General features: G+C 40.5%; 1 protein-coding gene across 1 annotated transcript; it reads right to left on the bottom strand.

The window, feature by feature from the left end:
* Positions 1 to 272: 272 nt before the first annotated feature.
* Positions 273 to 15,486, bottom strand: LOC124148003 (palmitoyltransferase ZDHHC3-like). The gene is made up of 8 exons (XM_048398397.1): positions 15,355 to 15,486; positions 10,660 to 10,819; positions 9,244 to 9,353; positions 5,683 to 5,744; positions 4,975 to 5,062; positions 4,447 to 4,519; positions 3,024 to 3,132; positions 273 to 1,351 (listed from the first exon to the last, which is right to left on the bottom strand). Exons 1-8 carry the CDS (start codon positions 15,471 to 15,473, stop codon positions 1,275 to 1,277), a joined length of 798 nt encoding a protein of 265 aa, XP_048254354.1. The 5' UTR covers positions 15,474 to 15,486; the 3' UTR covers positions 273 to 1,274.
* Positions 15,487 to 25,063: the final 9,577 nt, after the last annotated feature.

Below are 25,063 nucleotides of genomic sequence, written 5' to 3'. Positions count from 1 at the left end.
ACCATAATAATTCCATAAACACAAAAACATAAGGGACTCAATAACACAAACACGAGATAACAATACAAAATCAGAAACATCATGCAGCAAACTGATGCAACACAAACCTTGTCCATTCTATCAGTAGCCACTCAGAAGGGCCGTAGTCTGTTAGTGTTTCTTTCTTTCTCTGTTTGTTGTTGAACGTCGCACTAGGCAATATTCCAGCCATATGACAGTGGTCTGTAAATAATCACATCTGGACCAGATATCTCGTGATTGACATCAGGAGCATTGATCTACGCAACTGGGATACTATGGCAGGCATCAACCAAGTCAGTGAGTCTGACCACACGATCCCATTAGTCGCCTCTTACGGCAAGCATACGTTATTGAAGACCTATTCTAACCCGGATTTTAGTCAGTTAGTGGGAAACAATAATAGGAAAAAATTGCTCAGTTAGCCAATAAAATGCCAATCAAATGCCAACCAAATACCACAGAATCCATATACTTATAATGACCATGGCCACACTATTTATAAAAGCTTGTGTAAAGAACACACAAATCACTTTTAACAATATTCCAGCAATACCATGTAGATTGCTGCACACATTGTACCTATTTGGGGCAATGAAACTCGGCCTTCAGCATGACAAATGAAAAAGCTATCCAATGCCCTGGAAACACTTGATGTCTTTGAAGAAAGAGTTTACTATTGTTGATTTTAATATCACAGTATGAGCATAACAGCCTTTAAAATTCCCACTAGCCCATGACTACTCCACTGTGCGGAGGACAAGTAAGAAGCCAGTGCTGGTTGTCCTCACTGACCAGTTCCCAATGCTTTAATTTGGCTACAAATTGAAACTGAACAGAACTGACAGCAAATGTAAAGAAACGCTAGAAAGCATTTGTGTCATGTTCAAGCAGGACTAGTTACAGACTCTGAGGACTAGTGAAATAAGGTTAACACTAGTCCTCTTGACTACTCTAAAAAAGACATATTTCTGAGGCCATAAGAACCTGATGACAGTAACTTTTATTGTTGAGTATACATGTGCTGCAGCCCACATGGGCACCAGTGTGTCTAAGGGTGCAGATAAAATAGGGTCAAATTCACTGACAACAGCTCACAGATCATGTAAAAAAACTTGCTGTAGCCAGCTCTATATGCAATGACTGACAACCGATTCCTTGTACGGTGACACATCAAAGTGATAAATACTAAAAACATATCCGTCCTGGCATCCTTCACATTCACACAGCCAACCTTGACCTTGACCTCTGACATGTCACACATTGTAATGCATGGGCACTTCTGGGGTCACAGGGTCATAGTGCAGAGGGCACAGCCACACCAGAGGGTGACCTGAAACATTAACAAAACGCCCTTGTAATCATGGTAATGTTAAAACAATGGGAAAATTGGAGAATTTCTACTAGCCCACAGGCATTTTTACTAGCCCCTGGCTAGCAGGTTAGTCTTAATTTCTAACCCCGAATAGTGTGATAACACTTAATCATACCTCCATGTCAGAATGATGAGATCGGATTGGTCAATGTGATCTTGATAATATACTATCCTGCCTTGAATACCCACGGAAAACTATCAATACCTCAATACCTAATGTGAATGAAAACAGGTGAGTAAAAACTCAATGGCCCAAAAAGTTACCCTGCTATGCTTCTTCTGAATACTTCCCAAGACTTTGAACGAAAAATTAGAAACTTGTTAAACATGTTAAAGTGATCCTCTGAATGTCATTCAAAGAGTTACCTCCCTTACACAGACAAATTCTTGAAGAAAAAGGACATTTAAAAAAGGGATTTGAAACAAGTCGTAGATTTTGTAATGGAAATGAGGACAAACAACTGCAAAACAAAGCGATAGTTCTCATAATTACAAATAATTTTCATAAGTCAGGAATCAGTTATTGTTAATTTTACTATGATATTTAAAACATGATAAACAAAATGTTCACAGTGAACGTGCAGCTGTTCAAGACAAACTCTAAAACTCAGTCATAGTGATTATTTTCGTAGCAAATACTGATTGAAATACTGATACAAGGCCTACCTCTACCAAACTCTGTATAGCATTGTAGCAGTCCCAGCGTATTCAGGACAAGCATATAGTGGTCCCTACCTCTACCAAACTCTGTATAGCATGGTAGCAGTCCCAGCATATTCAGGACGAGTGTATAGTGCTGCCTACCTCTACCAAACACTGTATAGCAATGAGCAGTCCCAGCGTATTCAGGACAAGCATATAGTGCTGCCTACCTCTACCAAACACTGTATAGCATTGTAGCAGTTCCAGCGTATTCAGGACGAGTGTATAGTGCTGCCTACCTCTACCAAACACTGTATAGCATGGTAGCAGTCCCAGTGTATTCAGGACAAGCATATAGTGCTGCCTACCTCTACCAAACACTGTATAGCATAGTAGCAGTCCCAGCGTATTCAGGACGAGTGTATAGTGCTGCCTACCTCTACCAAACACTGTATAGCATAGTAGCAGTCCCAGCGTATTCAGGACGAGTGTATAGTGCTGCCTACCTCTACCAAACACTGTATAGCATAGTAGCAGTCCCAGCATATTCAGGACGAGTGTATAGTGCTGCCTACCTCTACCAAACACTGTATAGCAATGAGCAGTCCCAGCGTATTCAGGACAAGCATATAGTGCTGCCTACCTCTACCAAACACTGTATAGCATTGTAGCAGTTCCAGCGTATTCAGGACGAGTGTATAGTGCTGCCTACCTCTACCAAACACTGTATAGCATGGTAGCAGTCCCAGTGTATTCAGGACAAGCATATAGTGCTGCCTACCTCTACCAAACACTGTATAGCATAGTAGCAGTCCCAGCGTATTCAGGACGAGTGTATAGTGCTGCCTACCTCTACCAAACACTGTATAGCATAGTAGCAGTCCCAGCGTATTCAGGACGAGTGTATAGTGCTGCCTACCTCTACCAAACACTGTATAGCATAGTAGCAGTCCCAGCGTATTCAGGACGAGTGTATAGTGCTGCCTACCTCTACCAAACACTTCTTGGAACAAAGCCATCGTTGATTTCTTCTGACGACGTGGCCCCTCTCGCTTCACATGCTCTACAGCAGTTTCGTCATTCAAAATTGACGATATCTTCAAGGAAACGAACACACATTATCTAAACCAGTGATCTGTATATAATTGCAAGGTAATAAAAGAGAACAACAACATATCTAAAACAAATACCCCAAAATACACATTCTAAAGCTGTTCCACTAGTTTAAAGAATCATGTAAAACAACACATCACTACTAGTTACTGTTCATGAAGAGAAGAAATAGATTTCTAAAAAAAATACCCACACTTACAGTTCTTCTGTACCGAAAATAAACCACAGATACCAGATACAAGTTATTGTATATAACATTGGTTATATAAGGGTAACTATATAACAAAAGTCCTCTAGACCTGTTATTCCAACAAAACAGGTTAAGGGACAAAATATACATCAAACAAAATGAAACATGTATCAGGGAAATTAAAACTTATTTACTTTAAAATAGTAAAAAGGAAAATATACGGGAGAATCTTTTATCATATTTATACGCAGAGCTTTTGCATATGTGAACAGACCAGTTCCAAAGTAGCCTGCAGAAATCTGCAAGAAAGACATGCAGGGCTGTGCGTGGACTATTCGTCCATGATGAAAAACCGACCAAGAAGAAGAAGACTGGCAAACTAAATTGGGAAAAAGAGCTCCCTTGGTGTTTAAAACATGTATCCACAATGTGGCGATTTGAAAGAGAATGAGTTGGTTGGGGAGATCCTGTGTTCAGCGCATGTAGGTCGACTGGCATGAAAAGCTTGCATGACCCAGATGGTTGGGAGGCAACCATGGTGATGCTGGACGTGCTCGGGTGAATTGTTTTTTAAAAGCCGGAAACATTTGCATCCTTGATGTTGTGATCACAGATTATGCCTGTGTTGAGCAATATTCCAGCTGTATATCGGCGAACTGTAAATAATCAAGTCTGAACCAGACAATCCAGTGATTGATATCATGAGCCTCACTCAACGCAATTGGGATATGATGACATGCATGAACTTAGTCAGAGAGCCTGACCACCTGATCCAAATAGTCACCTCTTACGACAAGCATAGTCGCCTTTCACTGCAAGCATGGGTTGCTGAAGACCAATTCTACCCCGAATCTTCGCGGTTCTCACAGATCATGCACATCTGCAGGTCCAGCTGTCAGGTTGTGACTTTTCTCACACATCGGAGTATGTCTATGAATAATTACTTGACAAATGTTTCAGTTTAATTGTGGGCAACAGCAAGGGGTGTTCAGCGATAGGGTAAGTGAGTTGGTTTAATGCCATCTAAAACAGAATTTCTGCCATAACACAGGGGTCAGCTGAAGAGATGCACAGTAAGCTGAATTCACTAGAGACTTGGAGGACTTACCTGATCACATCCTATTGCTATAACAAACAGGCCAAATAGTATGGACTCTATCACCAGAATTATGGAATGCAATCTGAAACAAAACACACAACTATATCATGTATATATATACATATGTATATATCATCAATTATCATCCACATCATTGACCACTTTGGATGTAACATGTTTACAGTTGGGTAAAAGTTCAACTCTCTGTTGAAGGAAAGCCCTGATTGTGTTTAGATTCTTTGGTGAAAAGTCAACAGTTTTACATCCACCAGTGCAGTATGTAACAGAGAATGGCAAATATGAACCATGAAAACCCAACACGACTTTCAACACCAGCAAATAACTTCAGTTGATAAACGTTCTTGAAAAGCTGAGCAAAACATAAACACAGGAATGTGGGACAAAAGGGAAGCCACTAAACTCAGGAAATCAACATTTTCAGAGGAGGGGGGGGAGGAGAGATGTCTTAAAACTTAAGGACATCGACCATGTCCCAAAATGAATTGAAATGCCACAAGGACAAGAGAGATAACTCACAATTTGATATGGCGGATACTTTCAACAGGGGTGGGATCCACTATCCAGGCCACTATCACCATGGTAACAGCATAAACACTTGACATCCCTGGAGTAAAACGAAAAACACAAACTTGTAATTCTTTTAAATAAAATGCTGGTTTGTTCAACTTCACAGAAAACCTAATTTACTGTCTGAAAAATTGTGAGTGAGTGAGTATGGTTTTACATGGCTTTTCCAGCAATATCACGGTACGGGACACCAGAATTGGGCTTCACACATTGTACCCATGTCAGGAATCGAAGTCTGAATAATAAGTTCCGGAATACCAGTAACTGTTTCACAGTCATCAAACGCAGATATATGCATGCATTACCTCAGGCTAAACTGAAGGGCGCAATAGGGAGGGAACACTGTTTGTTTGTTTGTTTGTTTGTTTGTTTGTTTGTTTGTGTGTGTGTGTGTGTGTGTGTGTTTAACGAAGCACTCAGCAATATTCCAGCTATATGACGGCAGTCTGTAAATAATCGAGACTGGGTCAGACGATATTCCAACTACACGATGACTGTTTGTATCTTAAAATAATTATAGTCTGGACCAAAAAAATAATGGGATGTCCTCAGATCTTTGTTTAGCGATAGCGAGAACTAAGATCTGATTTTAATGAGATTGGATCTTGTCAATTTGGTATCACAAATGTAATTCAATAAGACTTTAAGTTTACTTACCTACATAAAATAAAAACTGAATAAAAAACTTTTGGTTAAATTCTCCAACACAGTTGTTGATCCTGCAAGACAGAAGGACAAAATTACAACCTGCAGCATGACTGCTTACCATTGTGACAAGGGAATCAGTTGGTGTTAGCGACTCTTTCAACAGTATTTGAGTCATAATATCATAGATAGTAGGGCTGGGACAGTCATAATATCATAGATAGTAGGGCTGGGATGGGTAACTCGGGTACTCAGGTCAGGTGGGTACTGTGAAGGACCCTGGTACCCACAGGACTACCCAGACCCGTGCTTAGTCATGTGATATATTATTTATGGCAATAACACTAAAATTCCATGGTTACACTAAGGTACAAGTTGCCAATGTTCGCATTTCTTTCTGACTATGCCCGCATTCCTTCTGACTTTTCTATGCTTGAGTTGGTTGGTTGGTTTGTTGTTTAACACCGCACTCAGGAATATTCCAGCTATATAATGGCAGGCTGTAAATAATCGAGTCTGGACCAGACAATCAAGGGATTAATATCATGAGCATTGATCCACGCGATTGGGATCAATGACATGCATCAACCAAGTCAGAGAGTCTGACCACCCGATCCCGTTAGTCGCTTTTTATGACAAGCATAGTCGCCTTTTACAGCAAGCATGGGTTGCTGAAGACCTATTCTACCCCGGATCTCCACAGGTCTTTTATGCTTGAGTAAAAACAAAACTTCAGTCAACTTCAGTGTATGCACGATTAAACCATTTTATATATCTTTATCTAAATACTTTTTACCAGGGCTCAAGTAAAACAATAATATATTCCCCATTGAGCATTTTGTACCCAACTTGAGCCCTACCGTGGGTACCCGCGTAGGGTCAGGTAATAGGGGGTCAAGTAGCAACATAGTAAATTTAGACTCGTCCAAGCCAAAATAGATAGTCAGCTTGATGTGTCAAGAAAGCCCAGGTGATGGGCTGTTTAGACTGGGATGTCACTGTTTATAACGATATTCATGTATCGGTAAATTATCAAAGTCGATACTGTATCGATGCAAATGTATGAAACATTGATACTAATTCACTTCCACAGTAATATTGGTGGGCCATGAGAAGGCAGAAATATTAATTTAAAACATCAGCCTAATCTATATTTTGAATTAAATCTCAATAGGTAATTTATATAAACTGACAAAAGTCAGGGATCATGAATATTTTGGGGATATTTTTATTAAATTGTGTGCTCAGTCTTCACTGCAAAAAAATAGCCCCACAAATATTCATGATCACTGACCTTTTTGGGTCTGTATATATATATACAAATACAGAATAATTAATCTTATTATTAATCAAGATTTCAATATATCGTGATACTTCTCAGTCGATTAATATTGATACTAAAATGTTCCACCCTGGTTTCGCCCCTGGTGGTGAGTTGGGTTCAGCGCATTATGATCAGTCTTCCAGTTATACCATGGAGTACCAACTTCATGTGGAAGGAAAGTCCAAAGTGATGCAGGTCTTACACATTTACCACTTTGGTGAAACCCACAGCACCTAGAAACACAATCGGGGTGAACTGAGATCGGAACCCACAGTCATAGGATTCTGACGTGCCCAAGGGACGCAACTCAGCACGGCGAATTGCAGCACCTTAGACGACTGGGCCACTCTGGTAGATGTATCATGCTTATTGATTTGAAATTGATTTATACACAAAGTATAAAATGGTTTGTGTGATATCTGATATGCCATATATCATGATATATGTGAAGCTATTTCATAACATTTATGGAAATTTTGACTCCCAAACTATTATCCGTGAGTCAGTCGTCAATACACTACTTTCCACCATGTCTCGTGAATCCATACGGCCGCTTTGCCATGTGGTAGTCATGGTAGTGGCAGGCATTAATCTAGCATTCCAAACTATGTGCCCCTGTCAGACCTGTAGGGGAAATATCATATTTGTTAAAATTGGGATTTTGAAGAGTTCTTATTTTCTTAATTTCTGGTGTATTTTAACATTATACATTAACATTGCCTTCTTTGTTATAATATGAAATTAAAACATTAAAGACTTTTCCTGTCCAATGACCTTGTTATCAGTCAGATACAACATGATACACGTCAACCGTGCCGAGTCATCTACATTAGTCATAACAACAATCATCATGGACTGGGAAATTCCCATTTGGAAAATGTATTGACACTTGCTGAAGACTTTGGGCAGATCGAGATAAATCCCTGGGAGTGATTTGGGTGAACTTTTGTCCGCTAATGAAATGGACCTGTTCATAAATCACGCATAACGAGGCAATGAATTTGAGAACCCCTTAAAATAGCTGCCTGACATTGACTCAATGTGCAGAGCAGATGGTACGACTCTTTGAGTTAGGAATGATGCATCTTCCCGAGGCAAGAGAGTTAACTGACTTTAAAAGTCCAGTTTCCACCCTTGCCGAACTAGGCTGGAATTACTGGGCTCGACCGTAGCGCCACCAGTGGCTATTACGAGTTATGTCCCTTCTCTGCCTCTCCTATGGACCAATCAGATTCCACCTCTCGTATCACTAGCATTTGCTTCAAACAAAATGGTGGCGCCCAGTCAAGACGATCTAATCGATAATCAAGATCTGTATTGTGATAAAACGAGTCTTACATCGTGAAGTGCATCAAAACACGTGAGCACCTTGATTAAAAACATGAACAGTTTTGGAAAATAAATGTTGATGAGTTGGCGGTGCACATGCTTTGCAAATATGCAATCAACCAAAAACCGAAAACATTTTACAACCCGGATTTCGATATTGTTGCGTGATTGGACTATGCATAGACTCGTTAGTCCAGCCAAAACGTAACTCCATAATACCAGCCTAGGTCGTTCAGGGTGAAAACTGGACTTTTAAAGTCAGTTAACTCACTTGCCTCGGGAAGATGGGAATGATGAGGTCAAACTCTGATCACTCATTGGCTGGAGCTGAGCACGTTTCACCGATGTTCGTACCAGGCTGTGGCTTGATTTGTTGGATAAAAATAGCAGCTACTCTTCAACCTGACATATGTAATCGTGAGTATTAGCAGTGTCCGTCACAACTGCCTGCCGGGGCTGGAAACCTTTCTGTCTGGCTGCCTGATAGTTTCCCCACCTGCCCGACTGTCTGGCATATAATTGTAAGACTACTTACTGATTCAGTTTTATTATAACTCCTCGTAGATTCTCAAGTAAATTGTTTGCATTATTTCAACTGGTTCACGACGCGTAAATCTCTTAGTTTTTGCTAGGAGTTTTCTCTATGTATAATGCCTGAATACAGGCAGTTAACTTGGAAGATGGGCAGGCAACATTAAGGGTCATCTGCCTGACTGTCTTGTTGAGTTTTACCATTACCGTATATCAAATACTGGGTGATGGGAGAATGTAGTGTATACAACCTACTGAAGTACTGACAACACAGTGAATCAACGTCTGGGACTAAAAATAAGTTTGTTATATTGGTCAGTTCGTTATGGCGTGTTCGTTATAAACGTATTTTACTGCAGCTACAAAAATATCTGCCACTATTTCTTTACCACGGACAGTGATGGTCCATTCTTCGGATGCACCTACGACAGACGCGGCAGTGGTGAGCTCGTGGCGGCCGGTACGTCTCGCACTTCATACAAACAGTCCATCCATCGCCCTGCAACACAAACACAGGTACATGGGTCATCATCATCATCATCATCATCATCATCACATTCCATTAGTTCACAAAGAATCTGTCTGAAGTTTCAGCTATTTGTCAGTAGTCATTTTTACCAGCATGCAAGCAGGTGAAGTTGACCTCACAAGGTCATCAGCCATTCATTTGGCCATTTCAAGAATCTGTTTGATTTTTATTAGCCCTAATGCAAGAGGTCCATTTATGCAATTGGAATACAATGACATGTATCAACTAAGTCATGGAGTCATGACCACCCAATCCCATTAGTCGCCTCATACGACAAGTATAGTTGCCTCTTACAGCAAGAATGGGTGGCTGAAGAGCTATTCTAACCCAGATCTTCACGTGTCACCAATACGTAACATACTACCTATGTTAAACTTTAAGGGGGCAAAATATCTACTGCAAAAGCAATCCCATAGTTAAAAACACTAATGTGATACTAATGCAACAGTTCTACCACTCCTGCAAAAGCATTTGGATAGTATCTACAATGTAGATTTCCAGACCTGTATACCCTTAACTTCTCTGTATTATTTCACTGAGAGTCTGTCTGTAGTTTGAGCTATTTGCCAGTAGTCATTTTTACCAGCCTGCAAGCAGGTGAAGTTGACCTCACCATGTTACAATAAACTAACGTCAGTACCCTCTTTGAGGCAGTATGACACAACCAGATCTCATGGTATCAGTCCTTATATTGTTGTGTTGATTTAGCATACAGTTTTAACAGCTTAGCCATAGTTGACATCAACTGATCAAGGTCATCAACCTTTCATTCGGCCATTCCAAACATCTGCTGGATACATATTACCCCTAATGCAAAATTTTATTTCCATTACATGAATTTGGTCCACCGATGGTAAATTAGACGATCGATACCAATACGAAAAGTTATTTAGATATATGTAGTTGTGTGTGCATTTGTGCAAAGATGTCTACTGTATATGTTCCAAATTAGAAGTTATATTAATGCATCATTTAAGAACTTGATTTATATATTCTTAAAATCCATACTGTTGTCACTGGATATGTAGTCTGAAGGAACTACAGAGACACCGTAGGAGGAAACAGGTCTGTTATTTTGATCGAATTGGTCAGTGATATAAAAGTCACTTCAACAAAGCCATAACATTTATAACGTCTTTTGGTATGACACGACCAGGGATCTAACCCCGGACATACCGCTCTCTGGGCAGATGCTCTACCACTAGACCACGAAGGCGGCCCACTCAGTTGAGAATCCAGGATAAATCCCTGCCCTGTTATTACAAAATGTATCTACCGAGCACTTGGTCTGCTTCCCTGAGTGCATGTCGGAGAAGTCGATACTGGTGGTGGGGAGTGGCACCACCCCGGGGTCAGACATGACCGCCCGCATGTGAGATATTGTCAGCAGGAACAGAATCGTGTTGAACACCACCACATGGACAGCACCCCAGAAACTGCAAGCAAAACATGCATAGATAAGGAACAGTGTACATACATGTGTACAGGTATATCCACCCAAAAACATTTTGTCCAATCTGTATTAAAATCGAGAAAAAAGTATATAATCAGTAGAGGCAGCCATAGAAAATCATCTTTTACAAGACGTTCTAAGAGTTTGTAGCTGGTCCTGCATTATCAAGACAAAATGTTTACTATGCGAAAATCAACACAACTAAATAATAATACAATGCCAAATGAAAGTTCTGTGGAAATGGGTCATTTTCCTAACCCAGAGACAGAGTGAAAATGATGTACATTCTAAATACTGTTGGGCAATGGGGACTCCATCTTCCCATGCTTCCTGGGGCAAGGGAGATAACTGACTATACATGTCCAAACTGGGAGGCACTGTTTTGACCAATGATCACCACTCACCCCTTTCTGTAACCTGCAAGAAGACTTGACCCCCCCCCCCCCCCCCCCTCGAGGAATGTTATGTGCGAAAATATGACAAACCAATCAGAATGCGCGTATGACTTCAAGTTCTTCGTCAAAGAATCCCTCAAAAATAATTTTTGATTTTACATATGTCATGCATCTAAAAATATACCCAAGGCACAGTTAAATGTGTTCAATCATACTGTATGTCCAGATGTGCTTTAAATTGCATCTGAAATATATATAATATATGGGGGAAATACATGTGAACCATAACATGACGAGTTGACAATTACTTTAGGTATGCCTGTTTGAGCTAAGACGGAACCCGGTCGAAAAACGGCCATGAGAGGGGCACGAGTCGCTATTCGGCTTGTCCTGAATAACACGAGTTGGTCATGAATGTGTTTTGACAGGACTAACGAATCTATACATAGTCCAAAAATGAAACAGACATTCGGTTTATAAACAATATTGCAGCTGCTGTGAAAATTTCGGTTGACTGCAGGATTTGCAAATCATGTGTACCGTCAACTGGGCATCAACAGATATTTTTAAAAATCTTTTCATGCTTGTAATCAAGGTGCTCACTAGATTTGATGCACTACACAAGATAAGACCCATTTTATTACAAGAAAGATCTTATTGACTGGGGGTTTCCATTTTTGTTTGAAACAAATGTGATATGGAGTGCATTGAGGTGGAATCTGATTGGCCAATAGGAGGAACAGAGAAAGGACATAATTTGTAATAACCACTAGTGGATCTACAATAGAACCATGAAATTCCAGCCTAGTTCAGCAAGGGTGGAAACTGGATTTCCAGTCAGTTAACACCCAAACCTCAGGAAGATGAATGTAGCATGGTAGCATCAAACACAGGAAACATCAAAACCTTGTTAGTGATCACCTCCGAGTTGAATCAGGGGATAGTTCCTCCTCCATTATAGAGGATATTATATATTGTCATAAGTACCCTGGACCCTTCCAGCATGGCGGTCCTCTGCAGCCACATTTCTGGGGCATGACACTTAAACCAGTTGTTCTAAATAATTAGTCTCCTGAGCCAGGATTTGCAAAGCATGTCAGAGCTCCAGATAATTTTTTTAGCAATTGAGTTTTTACTCCAGGGTTTCTATTTTAATTGGGTTATTACATTTTTCATTGGGTAACCAATATTTTTTCACTCATCTATTCATCACTCTATTGGATTTTTCCCCAAATCAGTGAACTTTTTAAGATTTAAAAAAATGAAATAATGTTTTAGATGATCATCATGATCAGTTCTAAATATATAGGCTTGACTCGGAAAGTAAAGTAGCTCATCAATTGTGTTTGGAAATGAGCCCCTTTGTACGCATGCTGAAAGAGCTTCATTGGGTATTTACGTGATGTGTTTTTATACATTTGAGTTTTTCATTTAATGCATGCATTTCTGTATGCAAGTAAATTGAAAGTAATAGGGTTTTGAATATTTTAAGGGTCTTTTACGCAAATACGCTGCTTATCTGTAGCTCTGTTTGTGTACCGTCAACTGGGCGTTGACAGATATTGTCCAAATCTGTTCATTTTAATCAAGGTGCTGAAGTGGTTTGATGCACTTCGGGGGATAAGACTCTTTTTATTACAACCTGGATCATGATAACCGATCAGATTGTTTTGACTGAGCTTTTATCGTCAGTTAACTCCCTTTCCTTGAGAAGATGTGGTGGCACAATCTGTCTCCATTGATTCTACAAGTATCATTCATTGAACAAGTTGAATAATTTAACAAATGAGGTTTTTTTTCATTTAAATATGTTAAAAATTTATTTTCTGTATAAGCAATACAATATTCATGTTGCCACACATCTAACACCGCATTTTGTTTAAAATTTGGGACATAGTAAATCTGGATGCATCTGATAATAATTGATCAAGGAAACATCAATGTTACAATTAAAAAACAAATCCAAATAATCCATAATTCTTGTTGGACTAGCATGGGTTGCTGAAGACCTATTCTACCCTGGAGCTTCACGGCTCTGCAATCTTTAGCCATATTTTCTGTCCAGCACCCACAGCTAATAAGTCATATCATAACAATTAAATTAACATTAAATCAACTGAAAATGATGCTAAGAGCCAAGTTTGGGCACGTAGACGTAAAAACTGTGAATGGGGTATTATTGTTTATTTGAATGGTTTGAATAATTCAAAACTAACATTACCGGCAACAGGATAAAGACAAACAGCTGGGATGTCATAGTTTGAAAAGTGTTGAACTGGTTACTCGTCTTTTCTAAACCGTTTCATATCCTATTTCCCTGTTTTCATGATATCAAAATATTATTAACATCTACAATTAGTACCACAATAACCAATATTCCTCACGGAATTTCAATGCAAAAGTTCCTATTTCGTATGAACGTAAGGTGAAAGTTAAAACTATTTGTACCTGTCATTAGAATGAATATTAATGTTGACAGTTTTCTAAATGTACCTGAAAGGAGAGACTATCTGTATGATGTGGGCTTTTTTCACTATTGGAAAAGTATTGTGACAGTTGTCACAGTTTAACAACAAATTCATATGTAGCCAGCAGGGCTTGCTCCTTTTAAAAATAACTGGCCCTTTTCCAAACTAACTGGCATACAGCTAAACATGCTAAATGGTGGAGGCTGCGAAGTGGCTGAAACTGTGATCACATAGCCACCTAGCGCTGCTCTGAAAATGTTGGAACTCCTAACACCTAAAACGCCTTTTCCCGCACTCTGAGATTAAATATTGGCTTCCAGTTCCATTTGCCTTTTTATGATGATTTATGAGCAAACATAAGACAGCTACTCTGTAAATTGAAAAGAACAATTAAGAACGAAGCGTGGTTCATTTCATGATAAAACATTGTTCTATTGTGACGTCATCTCTGGAGATTTGCTAGCAACTTGATGTCATATATTCGACGACATTATTTTTGAGAAGGAAGTGTCTAGTCAGTTGTTCCCCATACATGTAGCTGGACTACATAGATAAACACAGTGGCTGAACGATTGCAACCCAAAGATAACTACTAACAAAGAAGATATGTAATGACAATCGGTACAGATAATCGATGTGAGGATTGTGAGAATACGCTGGAATACGAGGCTGTACATAATATTGATATTTCACATAAGAAATTAGCAATGTAAATAAAGATGGTGTACACAACATTACAAATAGCAGAGGGTTGTCATTCTCCTGAGATGATCGACATAAATCTTTCCTTGTTTTAACCATCCACCGACCTCATCCCCCCTAAATATTTTCTCTTCAAAACTACATGATTCACAAGCAGTGTCCAATTAAATGAAGAAGGGGTGACATTTTTCAACAGTTAAATCTACTCCTGATATCAAATGGCAAACAATTGCGATGGTTTGATAAACTGTTGCACTCCAACTATCTGTAAATGATTACTGATAATATTAAAACAGTATTATGAATATATCAGTTTGCACATTTTTTAACTGTTTAGGAATTCTAACCAAACTGTAGCTGGTTATTCATGCAATCGTGACTGACCTACAAAATAGAGCTTTAGATTTTAGTAGCACAATAACAGCTGTGACAGGTTATATTCTAAAATCCTCAAAATAGCATAGGTGATATCATGTTTCATAATAACATTGATATCGGAAGTGGTTTCAAATACTTGTAAATGGTAGGATAATCATAATTTCAGAAACAATTTGTGTCTTTTTCGCTCATTATATGTCACATTATGTAAACATTCACAGCAATTACAGATCATGTGTGTGTGTAAATAGCTATGACTAGAGGCAAAGCATACACTGTGATCGTTGACTAGGAAGTGTGGAACTGTAAACACGATCAATGAAATCGGGTCGACCGTCGCATAGAACCGTTTTCCTTATCAGAGTAAAGACGAGTAAACTTGAAAACAACCCGTCCACAGGACGTAAACTACATTTCATTACGATATAGACATACAAACCACTAATTAGAAGCATGACAGATACCTTCACTGAGTGACGGACGATTGTTGACTCAACCGACAGGACACCTATCTTGACTCAACCCATTATAATGGTTCATTATGTGCCATAAATATTATCATTTGCAAAACTCACGTCTCAGACATCGAAGGGATGACCAAATGTCGGACGACGACATAATCGGCGTAAAGAACTGCGATGTAAGTAATTATTATGCAGGTGATACCGCACGGATCAGGCCGAAACACAACCATGTTGGATTGAACTCGGCACTCGACGCAAATGCTGGATTCTCATTGGTCGATAATTCATGAATTATGTCGCGCAAGAATCAGAGTCACCTCCCTTGATTTGATGACAGGCATTTTACTGCAGCATCAAAGTTAATAAAGACGGACTTATACACTCGCTGAGGAAAAGTGTTTTATAAATCAATATTTTGGACTAATACTGATTCTATGTTTAATTCTAGTTAATTAATTTATTTGTATATTTGTAAATTTACTTATTTATTTATATTTTTATTTTACTAAAGCTAATCAGCCATGACAGATGAACTATTGTCATTTATATATGTAAGAATCGGGTAGTCCTCAACATTTTTTTAGTGGTATATATAGCACAAATATGGATATCGTATTTTAACGAATACGGCTTCCATTTGTTCTGTGTACCTGGGTCGGCGAGGGACACCATAAATGGGCTTCACACATTGTACCCATGTCGGGAATCGAAACCGTGCCATCGGCGTGACGAGCGAACGCTTTAACCACAAGGCTACCCGACCGCCCCGAATACCTTTGAAGTTTCGGTCCTACCAAATATGACGAATTGAGAAGTCCTACCTAGTTATTAATGTCTAACGTTGTGTACTTTGGACCATTCAAGACCCGTGCAAAGTACTTGACGGATAAAAAGCAAATATCACGAGGTACTATTAAAATTATGTAGTATATTTATAAGAATTAAGTATTTAATTGACGTATATCGTTGCCCAGAATGCTTTCGAATCGCGAATATTTTGTTCTAAAATCTGCTGATTCATTCATCATACATCCATCACATCTCTATCATCACCCATCCACCATCCATTACATTACATTACATTACATGACATTACATTACATTACACATAGTGATGCACTGTGAAGGCTAGCCTGGGTGATACGGATGGAATATCGCTAAAGGCGGTGTTGATGGTCACTCAATAATTAAGTAAGCCACGGGTGTACATGATGATAATGTACTACGCAAAACAAGTCACAGACCGAGTGAGTGAGTGAGTGAGTTGGGTTTCACGCCGCTTTTAACAGTATTCCAGTTATATCGTGGCGTGTCAGCTTAATGTGGGAGGAAAGCCCGAAGTGTAGCAGGTCTCAGACGTTTACCACATCGGTGAAACCCACGTGCACGGGTATAGTGCTGACAAACCTAGAAACATAATCGGGGCGAACCGGGATTCGAACCCATTATCAAAAATGTATGGCTTGCCCAAGAGATGCAACTCTGCACAGCGAATTGCGGTGGCTTCGACAACTGGGCAACCGCGCCCCAGCAAGTTTTTTTAACTTCTTTTGAATAGTATAACATTATATGTTTCCAGAACATATTACAGATGATGTGGGTAAAATTGATCTAACAAACGACCCGTGAAGGCGGATGTGACAGTTAACATCCGTGGACGTGCACACTGAGTGACAGGTTTGATTGACAGGGAATAGTTTATTGCACGTGCACATGTGTTCGGGCTTGTGCACGGGTCGAGATGTAAGCATGTATCACATGATTCAATATAGATTGAATATGGATGCGGCTCAAACAAATAAAATGCGAATGGAATAATATTAAATCTCGGAGATGTGAACGTCTGTTATCGATCGTGACTGTAACATCTTGTGTCGTTAGCTGAACCTCCAGTGACGCCATTTTTGTTTCTTGAAAAGGTTTCGTTTGTTTGTTTAAAACCCAACTCAGAAATATTCCAGAGTGCGGACAACACTCACTGGTTTTAATACATGTTCAAGACTAGGTCTTTTGGATTCACGAACTTTAAGGGTCAGATTCGTTTGACTGTTCGTGGTTTTTGGACTACACTCTGTAATTAGTAAGACATACTAGAGCTAGCCTGATTGTTATGATGGCATTTATTACTCGATAACTCCCATGGTTCTAATTGCTTTTGCAACAAAGTTATAAAAGTACTGTCGGAACTGCTAGAAAAATGATTTTCTGGCTTCATTTAATAAATACTAGTCCTAGGGCTTTGAAAATAACATATATCAAATGAACGCATATTGTCCTAATGTAGCCTATCTTAACTGACACTGTGATTACCCTGTGATGATAAACATAGATAAAAATATTCGTGTGTTGTCATGCATGTATGAAACGGCCTATAACCTGAGGTAATTATCTAACACCTGTCCCGAGGTGATGACCTCACACAGCCCCGTGCATTCTCCCAGGTGCACATGTCACCCGAGTTGGGGGTGGTCTCAAAATGTTGCTGTTGTACTTAATTGACATGTGCGTTGATGGGGTAGTAATTTAGGATATGTGCTGGATTATATTTGCTTGGATAAATGATTGAATGGTTAAAAGTTATGAAACGGGATGTCAAGGCCGTAGTTAACTTTTTTTTGACAGGGGTGGCAGATATTTGTACAAGTATCAACCAACGTGATTCAAATAAAACTGTTTTCTCTAAAAAAATCCACTTTTTTTTAGAGAAAACAGTTTTATTTGAATCAAGTTGGGGACAAGTGATACTTGTACAAATATCTGCCACAATACACCCAGTCACCCTGTATCAAATATCCTTTACGGCTAGGTTTTGTTTTTGAGAGCCCCCCTATTCCTTTTTAGTTTTATTCATCATACCGTAGACTCGATAGAATGAATGGAAAACCCCATAGTTTGGGCAGTTCGGTAAAATCACCCTATCTAAACTAATAAATGGTTTCCTCTATCTCCCTTCAGTGTAAAGTACTTGTATGCATTTCCCAGTACAGACTCCATGTCGTGTACCGTGGCTATGGCCGTGCAAGTGCTATGTAACATGCATCATGGGAGCAGTGTTGATAAAACAAACGCAGCGTCATTTTGTTATTTTAGAAGATGCACATCTAGAATTTTCTCCATGTGATTTGTTTGGGTGTTGATTAGATGTTTTCGGAAGACTACATTATTGTCATTATAACGGTGCCATGTGCGCATAGTTCTATGGTCCGTTTTAGACTGACATCATTGGACTTAGAATAAATCCGAACTTACTGTTTTCGTTCGAATTTTTCTCCTGCTAAACTGTCGATAGGACTCCTTGTGAACGAACTACAGTCGATCGGTAGTTATTCTATATTTTAATAGCAACAGTCTGTGAAAAATATTTTAAAGGTCAAAAAGGATTTATCTGGCATTTACGACAGTACTTTAGGACCTCCTGTTGCGATAATCTAACTTCCGGTTTCCAGAAACTTGTATTCTTCCCGCTTTAAAACCTTCAATCTGAAAGTACTGTTATAGTGCGCAAACTTGCTTAATAACTAGTACAAGTATCAACAACGTCGTAAAGTAAAGTCATGTCGTCAATATGTGTAGATTCATTGCTAGCAGTAATGCTGGACTTTGTTAATAGTCAGTCAGCTTTGTTCTTGATAGGAAATGAAATACCCGTAACTTGATGTTAATAGTTGAATGCACAATGCTCGTATGCGAGCTCTGCATAAAGTAGCTTAATAACACTTGTATTAGAAGAACTACGGTAATGCGCGAAACTGCATTACCGTAATATATCTACAAATACGTCTGTCATTAATGTTGCATTATTTCAGCTGACATTGGTATTGTGAATCATATGTTTTGTCTTTGTTATTGTGCCGTTATTTAAAAGTTCCATCCTGATCTATTTGTGTATAATGTAATGGTGATTATTTGATATGTTATAAGATTGAAGCGAAATGCTTATTGATTTATATTCTGAGTAGTTATGTCATAAGAAACCACGACGTTATGACAATTATTTGTAATGATATAATTTATGATTATTAGATATGATTATGTGATTAATTGAATTGAAATGTTTATTACACACTGCACCTGAATAAATCTTGGAACGCTAGCAGCTCTGATGTCATCATTTATTCTCAATTCTTCCATTCTATTTTAAGGAAAAATTACCGTGAGACAGCACGTTCTCAGTACCATAGTTCCAGCTCAGTTAATAAAGTTATTTTTAAGTTTAGATTATGAATTCCCGCGGTTTTCGCTCAATTTCTAACACAGTTTTGAGTACTCCCGGTTATAATTGTGTTACTAGGCTGCAGCCTACTTTGTAACTTTGTACCCAGCTGGCACCACAATGTACACTCAATGTCATGTTTCATTCACATTGGTGTCTGGTTGGATTTAAGAGTTGAAATTAATGATGTTGAATTTGGGTTTTGTATTGGTTGAGTATTACCTGCATTGTACAGGTCTAGAGCACTATGTACTAAGATTATATGGCCTCCCAAACTCTACTCCTTGTCCGAGTTGCACCTTCCTAGATACCAGAGGGCGAAGACAGATTGTTTGTTTGTTGTTTCAAACCGCACTCAGCAATAATCCAGCTATATGACGGTGGTCTGTAAATAATCCAATCCTTTGATTGGCATCATGAGAATCGATCCACGCGATCGATGACGGGATCGATGACATGCATCAACCAAGTCGACCAACCGATCCCGTTAGTCGCCTTTACCGACAAGCAGAGTCGCCTTTTTCGGCAAGCACGTGTGGTCAGGCTGGCTGACTTGGCTGATGCATGTCATCATATCCCAATTGCCTAGATCGATGCTTATCATGTCAATCACTGGATTGTCTGGTCCAGACTTGATTATGTACAGACCGCCGTCATACAGCTGGAATATTGCTGAGTGCGGCCTTAAACAACAAAGAAACAAAATATATCAAACGACTTTTAGAGAATTATGGTATCAACTTGTGACACCGACCTCTTAACAGTCTTTATGAGCAAAACGTGTGTCCACGGGAGCGTAGTCAATTTCATCGTCATGACCTGCACGTGCATAACATACGTACACCCTCTCTGCCGGGAACAAACCAAACATATTTCCCCAAATTCAGTGCCCCGCCAACTTGTTTCAAATGCGTTTTGTCATTTGGTTCAGTTTATCCTGGATTACCAGTGAAATCAGATAGTTTTACATATTGTTTGGTATAATTATACAGATATTCTACTATAACTGCAACAGCCTATCTGTACACATCAAAGTGACCGTATCGCTAGCTCTCCGTAGGGCTTCGATGACCGCACGTGGAGACGTACAAGCACGGGCGCGTTGCAAGCCACGAATTGCTTTGAGAAAGCAAAGTTATCGCTCACCCTAAGAGTCTCCAACAGCTCGAAGCGCTTCCGCACTCTTCCAAAATAGCGGCGCGACTTGCGCTTGGTTGCCTTGCCCAAATGAAGAGCGTAAGAGAAGAGGCTCGATTAATTTATGACTATTGATGACTACTTTGAAGATGTGGAGCAGTCTTGGGATGCTGGGATGTTAGCTGCCTTTGCCCATTTCGCAGTTGATCCAATCAAGAATTTCTTGTCCCGTTGTCAAACTCAAATTTCAGTCAGCCACCAGAGAACGAAGCGCCCCACATTCGTCGCTACTCTCATGTTTCCGTAGCCTACACCAATGTTCGGCATGGGACGAGCTGGTATAACCGATGGAAACAGAGGATAAATACACAAATGAAAATAGTTTTTTTACGTTTTATGATATTATCCGAAGGAAACATAACCATTTCATGAAATATGTTGATCTAAATGTAGATTTTTCAAATAGAAAAACATAATTATAAGGTCTTGAAAAACATAAGTATGCTTCGGTCTGTTAAAAAAAAGAAATTGCCTGCCACAAAAATACATGGCTGCAAGGGGTTTTTTTTTACAAAAAAGAATTCAGAATCATAGTTTTAAATATCTGGTTTTGCAGTTGTGCCCGTTAGATGTGGTGACTCAATTTACCTTTAGAAGCGTTCGTAACATATCTTATATCTACATGTACACAATAGCTGATAAAAAGTGACTTGCTTCACAATTTGTGTATTTGTTTGTGTTATAAAGGTGAATTGTTTATTAACCCCCGACGTTTGTACCATAGACTGTTATGGTGTCTTCCGAGCAACAGGATCCAGTTTCTATCAAGTTTACTATATCAGTATGCAGGAACTCTACACTCTCACTTTTATCTTAACGTGAACGAAATACACTCCTACGTTCAGAAAGTTGGACTTTTAATACGTTGTTTACATAGAATGACATACATTTCGTTTATATATGTAGTATCTATATATATTTATCTCAATTGTGACATTGCAACAGTCTTTTTGTATCTTAAAACCGATTATTTCGAAATGATGTTTATGTCAACTAAGATGAAGATTCCAACCTGCATCTGACAACTCCGCAGTCAGGTTCTGTTCCATTCAATTCTCTATGACGTCAGGCCGCACTGCATATCAGTGCTTGTATGTCATGTGACACAGGTGTTTGGACATAGGCACAGTTTGTGGTATTATATGTTTGTTTGTTGTTTTTTTCTTTATAACGCCACACACGGCGGTCTGTAAATAATCGAGTCTGGACCAGACAATTCCTTGATTGGCATCATGAGAATCGATCCACGCAATTGGGATCGATGACATGCATCAACCAAGTCAGCGAGCCTGACCACCCGATCCCATTAGTCGCCTTTTACGGCAAGCATGGGTTGCTGAAGACCTATTCCTCCCCGGATCTTCACGGGTCGTTTAAAATGGAGATGCAGGGAGGATAACCACGAGGGGGGCAGCCCACCATGGGTTATTCTCCCTGTAGTGTTCTATTGTACGATAAACAACGGCCACGAGTCGTGTATTTCTTAAATAAAGCACACCTTTGTTATAATAGACGGTGTCATCATCGGTTCAGATTCAAACCCACATATTTAGAAATCGAATCTGTGATATCAATAATTGTTTTATGACATCATACAATCGAATTGAATTTGTGATGGAATAAAGTAGGGAATACATTGTCAGAACGGCGCCCCAAGGGGAAAAGTGATATGATATGAACAATGACGAGTAATAACATTCGGGCTTTCCATGAGAGGATACGGCTGTCTCACTCGTCTCGCACCGCAAGTCCTTATGCAGAGTTACGTCCCTTTGGCTTGCCAGGCGAAGGGCGGATCCAGCATTTTTAAAAGGGAGAGGTCCAAAATATCAAAATCTCTTCTCAGATAATTTGTTGCCTACATTTGGTTTTCAAAAGGGGGAGGGGTTATTGCACTTGTGTAGCGACGTGCATGGATCTGTGTGTGTGTGGCTGCTTGTACTCGTCCGTACTAATGCTGATTATATAGTGCTAGCCCACTGATATACCATGCCTCAGTTTAACATGAATACCCCACTGAGACACATGTGTAAAGTGATGGGTAAGGATGCTCTTGACTATTCCACAGTTTGCCGCTGGTCTATGCAGTTTAAAAAGGGGTAGGGAGTCCATTGACGATGACCCAAGGTCAGACAGGCCTTCAGATGCCACCCACCTGGAAACCATTGCTGCTGTAGAAAAAAGAATTTTGTCTGAACGACGAGTGAAAGTACCTGAACTTTCTAGGAAATTCCAAATATCAGTTGGAATTGTTGGAACCATTATTCATGAGCATCTTGGTATGTCCAAGGTATCTGCAAGATGGGTACCCAGAAACCTCAGAACTCAAGATCGCCATTAGAGAACTGAAAGTTGTCGAGACCTCATGGATCTCTATACTGCTGATGTAGCCGGATTTCTTTCTCGTCTAGTGACAGGTGATGAAACATGGTTCCACCACTGGGGCCCAGATATACCGGGTGTGTTTCCATCCTAACCGGCAAAGCAAAAGAAATCCATGATCGCATGTGTAAAGTGATGGGTAAGGACAGTTAAATCATCCACCCTACAGCCAAGACTTAGCCCCAAGTGACTATTTCCTGTTCCGGCAAATCAGTCCCGTGGAAGACGTGGAAGACGCTTCCAGGATGACGAGGACATAAAGGCTGCCACAGAGTTAGAGGGCCAATCTGCGGATTTCTATAAAAGTGGTATTAAAAGCTTGTTCCGGCAAATCAGTCCCGTGGAAGACGTGGAAGACGCTTCCAGGATGACGAGGACATAAGTGGTATTAAAAGCTTGTTCCGGCAAATCAGTCCCGTGGAAGACGTGGAAGACGCTTCCAGGAGTTAGAGGGCCAATCTGCGGATTTCTATAAAAGTGGTATTAAAAGCTTGAAGACCAAATGGAATAAGCGTATTGAGGTGAATTGAGATTATATTGAAAAATAAAAGTGCAAAAGATATACTGTGACTTGGTCTTACATTGAAGTTGCAAAACTTACTGAACGCCCCTCGTACAATAAGTTTTCACCGCTAGCTTTCAACGTAACCCTAACATGCTTCGTTCGTTCGTTCGTTCATTCGGAGATTTAACGTGCGCTTTCCGCGTGTAATAAATTACACTTTAGCGTATCTCGCACACGGGGAAGCACTTATACTATTGGGGGAAAAAAGCGTGATGAATAAATAAAGAAGTGCGACCCCAAAAAATGTAAATTAGGTAAACCTAAAATGATAATCTAGGGGGGTGGGTTTTGGCTGGGAGGGAGGGGGTGATAAGAGAATAATAATAATATGGAAAAAGTTGGGCTTTGGGGGGGGGGGGGGGGGGGGGGTCAGGCGTGGGAAGGCACGGCGTCGGCTGGCGAGCAAGGGTGGTGGTGGAAGCTGGAGCTTACTGTTTCTCCCCAGCCAGGAGCCTCCTGGCTAGGTCAAGCTCCCCTGGAGGGAGAGCTTGGAACAGTGCGGTGGTGAGGCGGGCGGCGGCGTTGGTGATGAAGAGGGGGCTGACTTGAAGATCGCAGTCGACTAGGAAATCCGAGAGATCCTGGTAGCTGTGGATTTCATGTTCAAATCTCTCTTCTCCCCAGTACTGCACCAGCACCATGGGTGGGCGTGGGCGGTTGCTGGGGTATACCTTGCCGCTCTCATGCTGGTAGCAGGGGTTAGGGTGGACCTTGTGCTGCTCTAGGATGAGGCTGGCCTTCTGGGCAAGGTCGACACGGACGTTTTCCTCAACAACTGGTTCCGGAACCGGGTCGGTTTGGACTTGGCTGGTGTTGAGGGAGGGGCCTGGTGTTACGGCGGTCTGTGTTTCCGTGGTCTTGCTTGTAGGTGGTGATGGGAGGGGGGGGGGGGGGGGGGGGGGGGGGGGAGCGTCAGGGGTGAAGATACTTTTCCTCTTTCTCTTCTTTCTTCCGTGTCCTGTCCCTACAGGCGTGCGAAAGGGCTCATCCCCTCTGGATTCGAGGGGAGTGAGTTCCAATGCTGCCGTTGGGGGCGGAGGGGTGGTGGGTAGGCTCTCCTGGATCTCCATGGCGGCGACTGGTGGAGCCTTCTTCACTTTGGGCGGCCTGGCCTTCTGTACCGGGCGTGGTCCAGCAGGGATAGGGGTCGGGGTGGTTTTCTCCTTAGGCTTGGTCTTGGCCGGAGCTTTGACCAGAGGCCTTTTCCTTTGACCTAAGTCAAAGGAGATGGAGAGTGTGGAGGAGTTGGACTTGTAGGAAGTCCTGAGGGAGTAGTCCCCAACCCTGAAAGCCAGCAAGGGCTCCAGGATGGCAACTAGCTCCCTCGGTAGCGACAGAGCGATGTCTCTCATAGTTGAGCGTGGTAGCGAGCTTGGAAGGACACGCTTTGCATCCCTCCTTGGTAAGGAACTTTATTACAGCGCGTGTTCATGTTTGAGAGAATCCATGATTGTGACCACCCT

This window comes from Haliotis rufescens, unplaced genomic scaffold, assembly GCF_023055435.1.
Source record: "Haliotis rufescens isolate VD_foot unplaced genomic scaffold, xgHalRufe1.0.p SCAF_18, whole genome shotgun sequence".
Classification (NCBI taxonomy): domain Eukaryota; kingdom Metazoa; phylum Mollusca; class Gastropoda; order Lepetellida; family Haliotidae; genus Haliotis; species Haliotis rufescens.
This window is presented reverse-complemented; position numbering and strand designations above follow the sequence as displayed.

What these genes read in the sequence shown, in the direction of transcription:
- LOC124148003 (XM_048398397.1), bottom strand. Translation starts at nt 15,473, where the DNA reads ATGGTTGTGTTTCGGCCTGATCCGTGCGGTATCACCTGCATAATAATT. An exon ending in GGAAGCAGACCAAGTGCTCG is followed by an intron (nt 9,354 to 10,659) that starts GTAGATACATTT and finishes TTTGTGTTGCAG; the next exon opens with GGCGATGGATGGACTGTTTG. An exon ending in TAGCAATAGGATGTGATCAG is followed by an intron (nt 3,133 to 4,446) that starts GTAAGTCCTCCA and finishes GTTTCCTTGAAG; the next exon opens with ATATCGTCAATTTTGAATGA.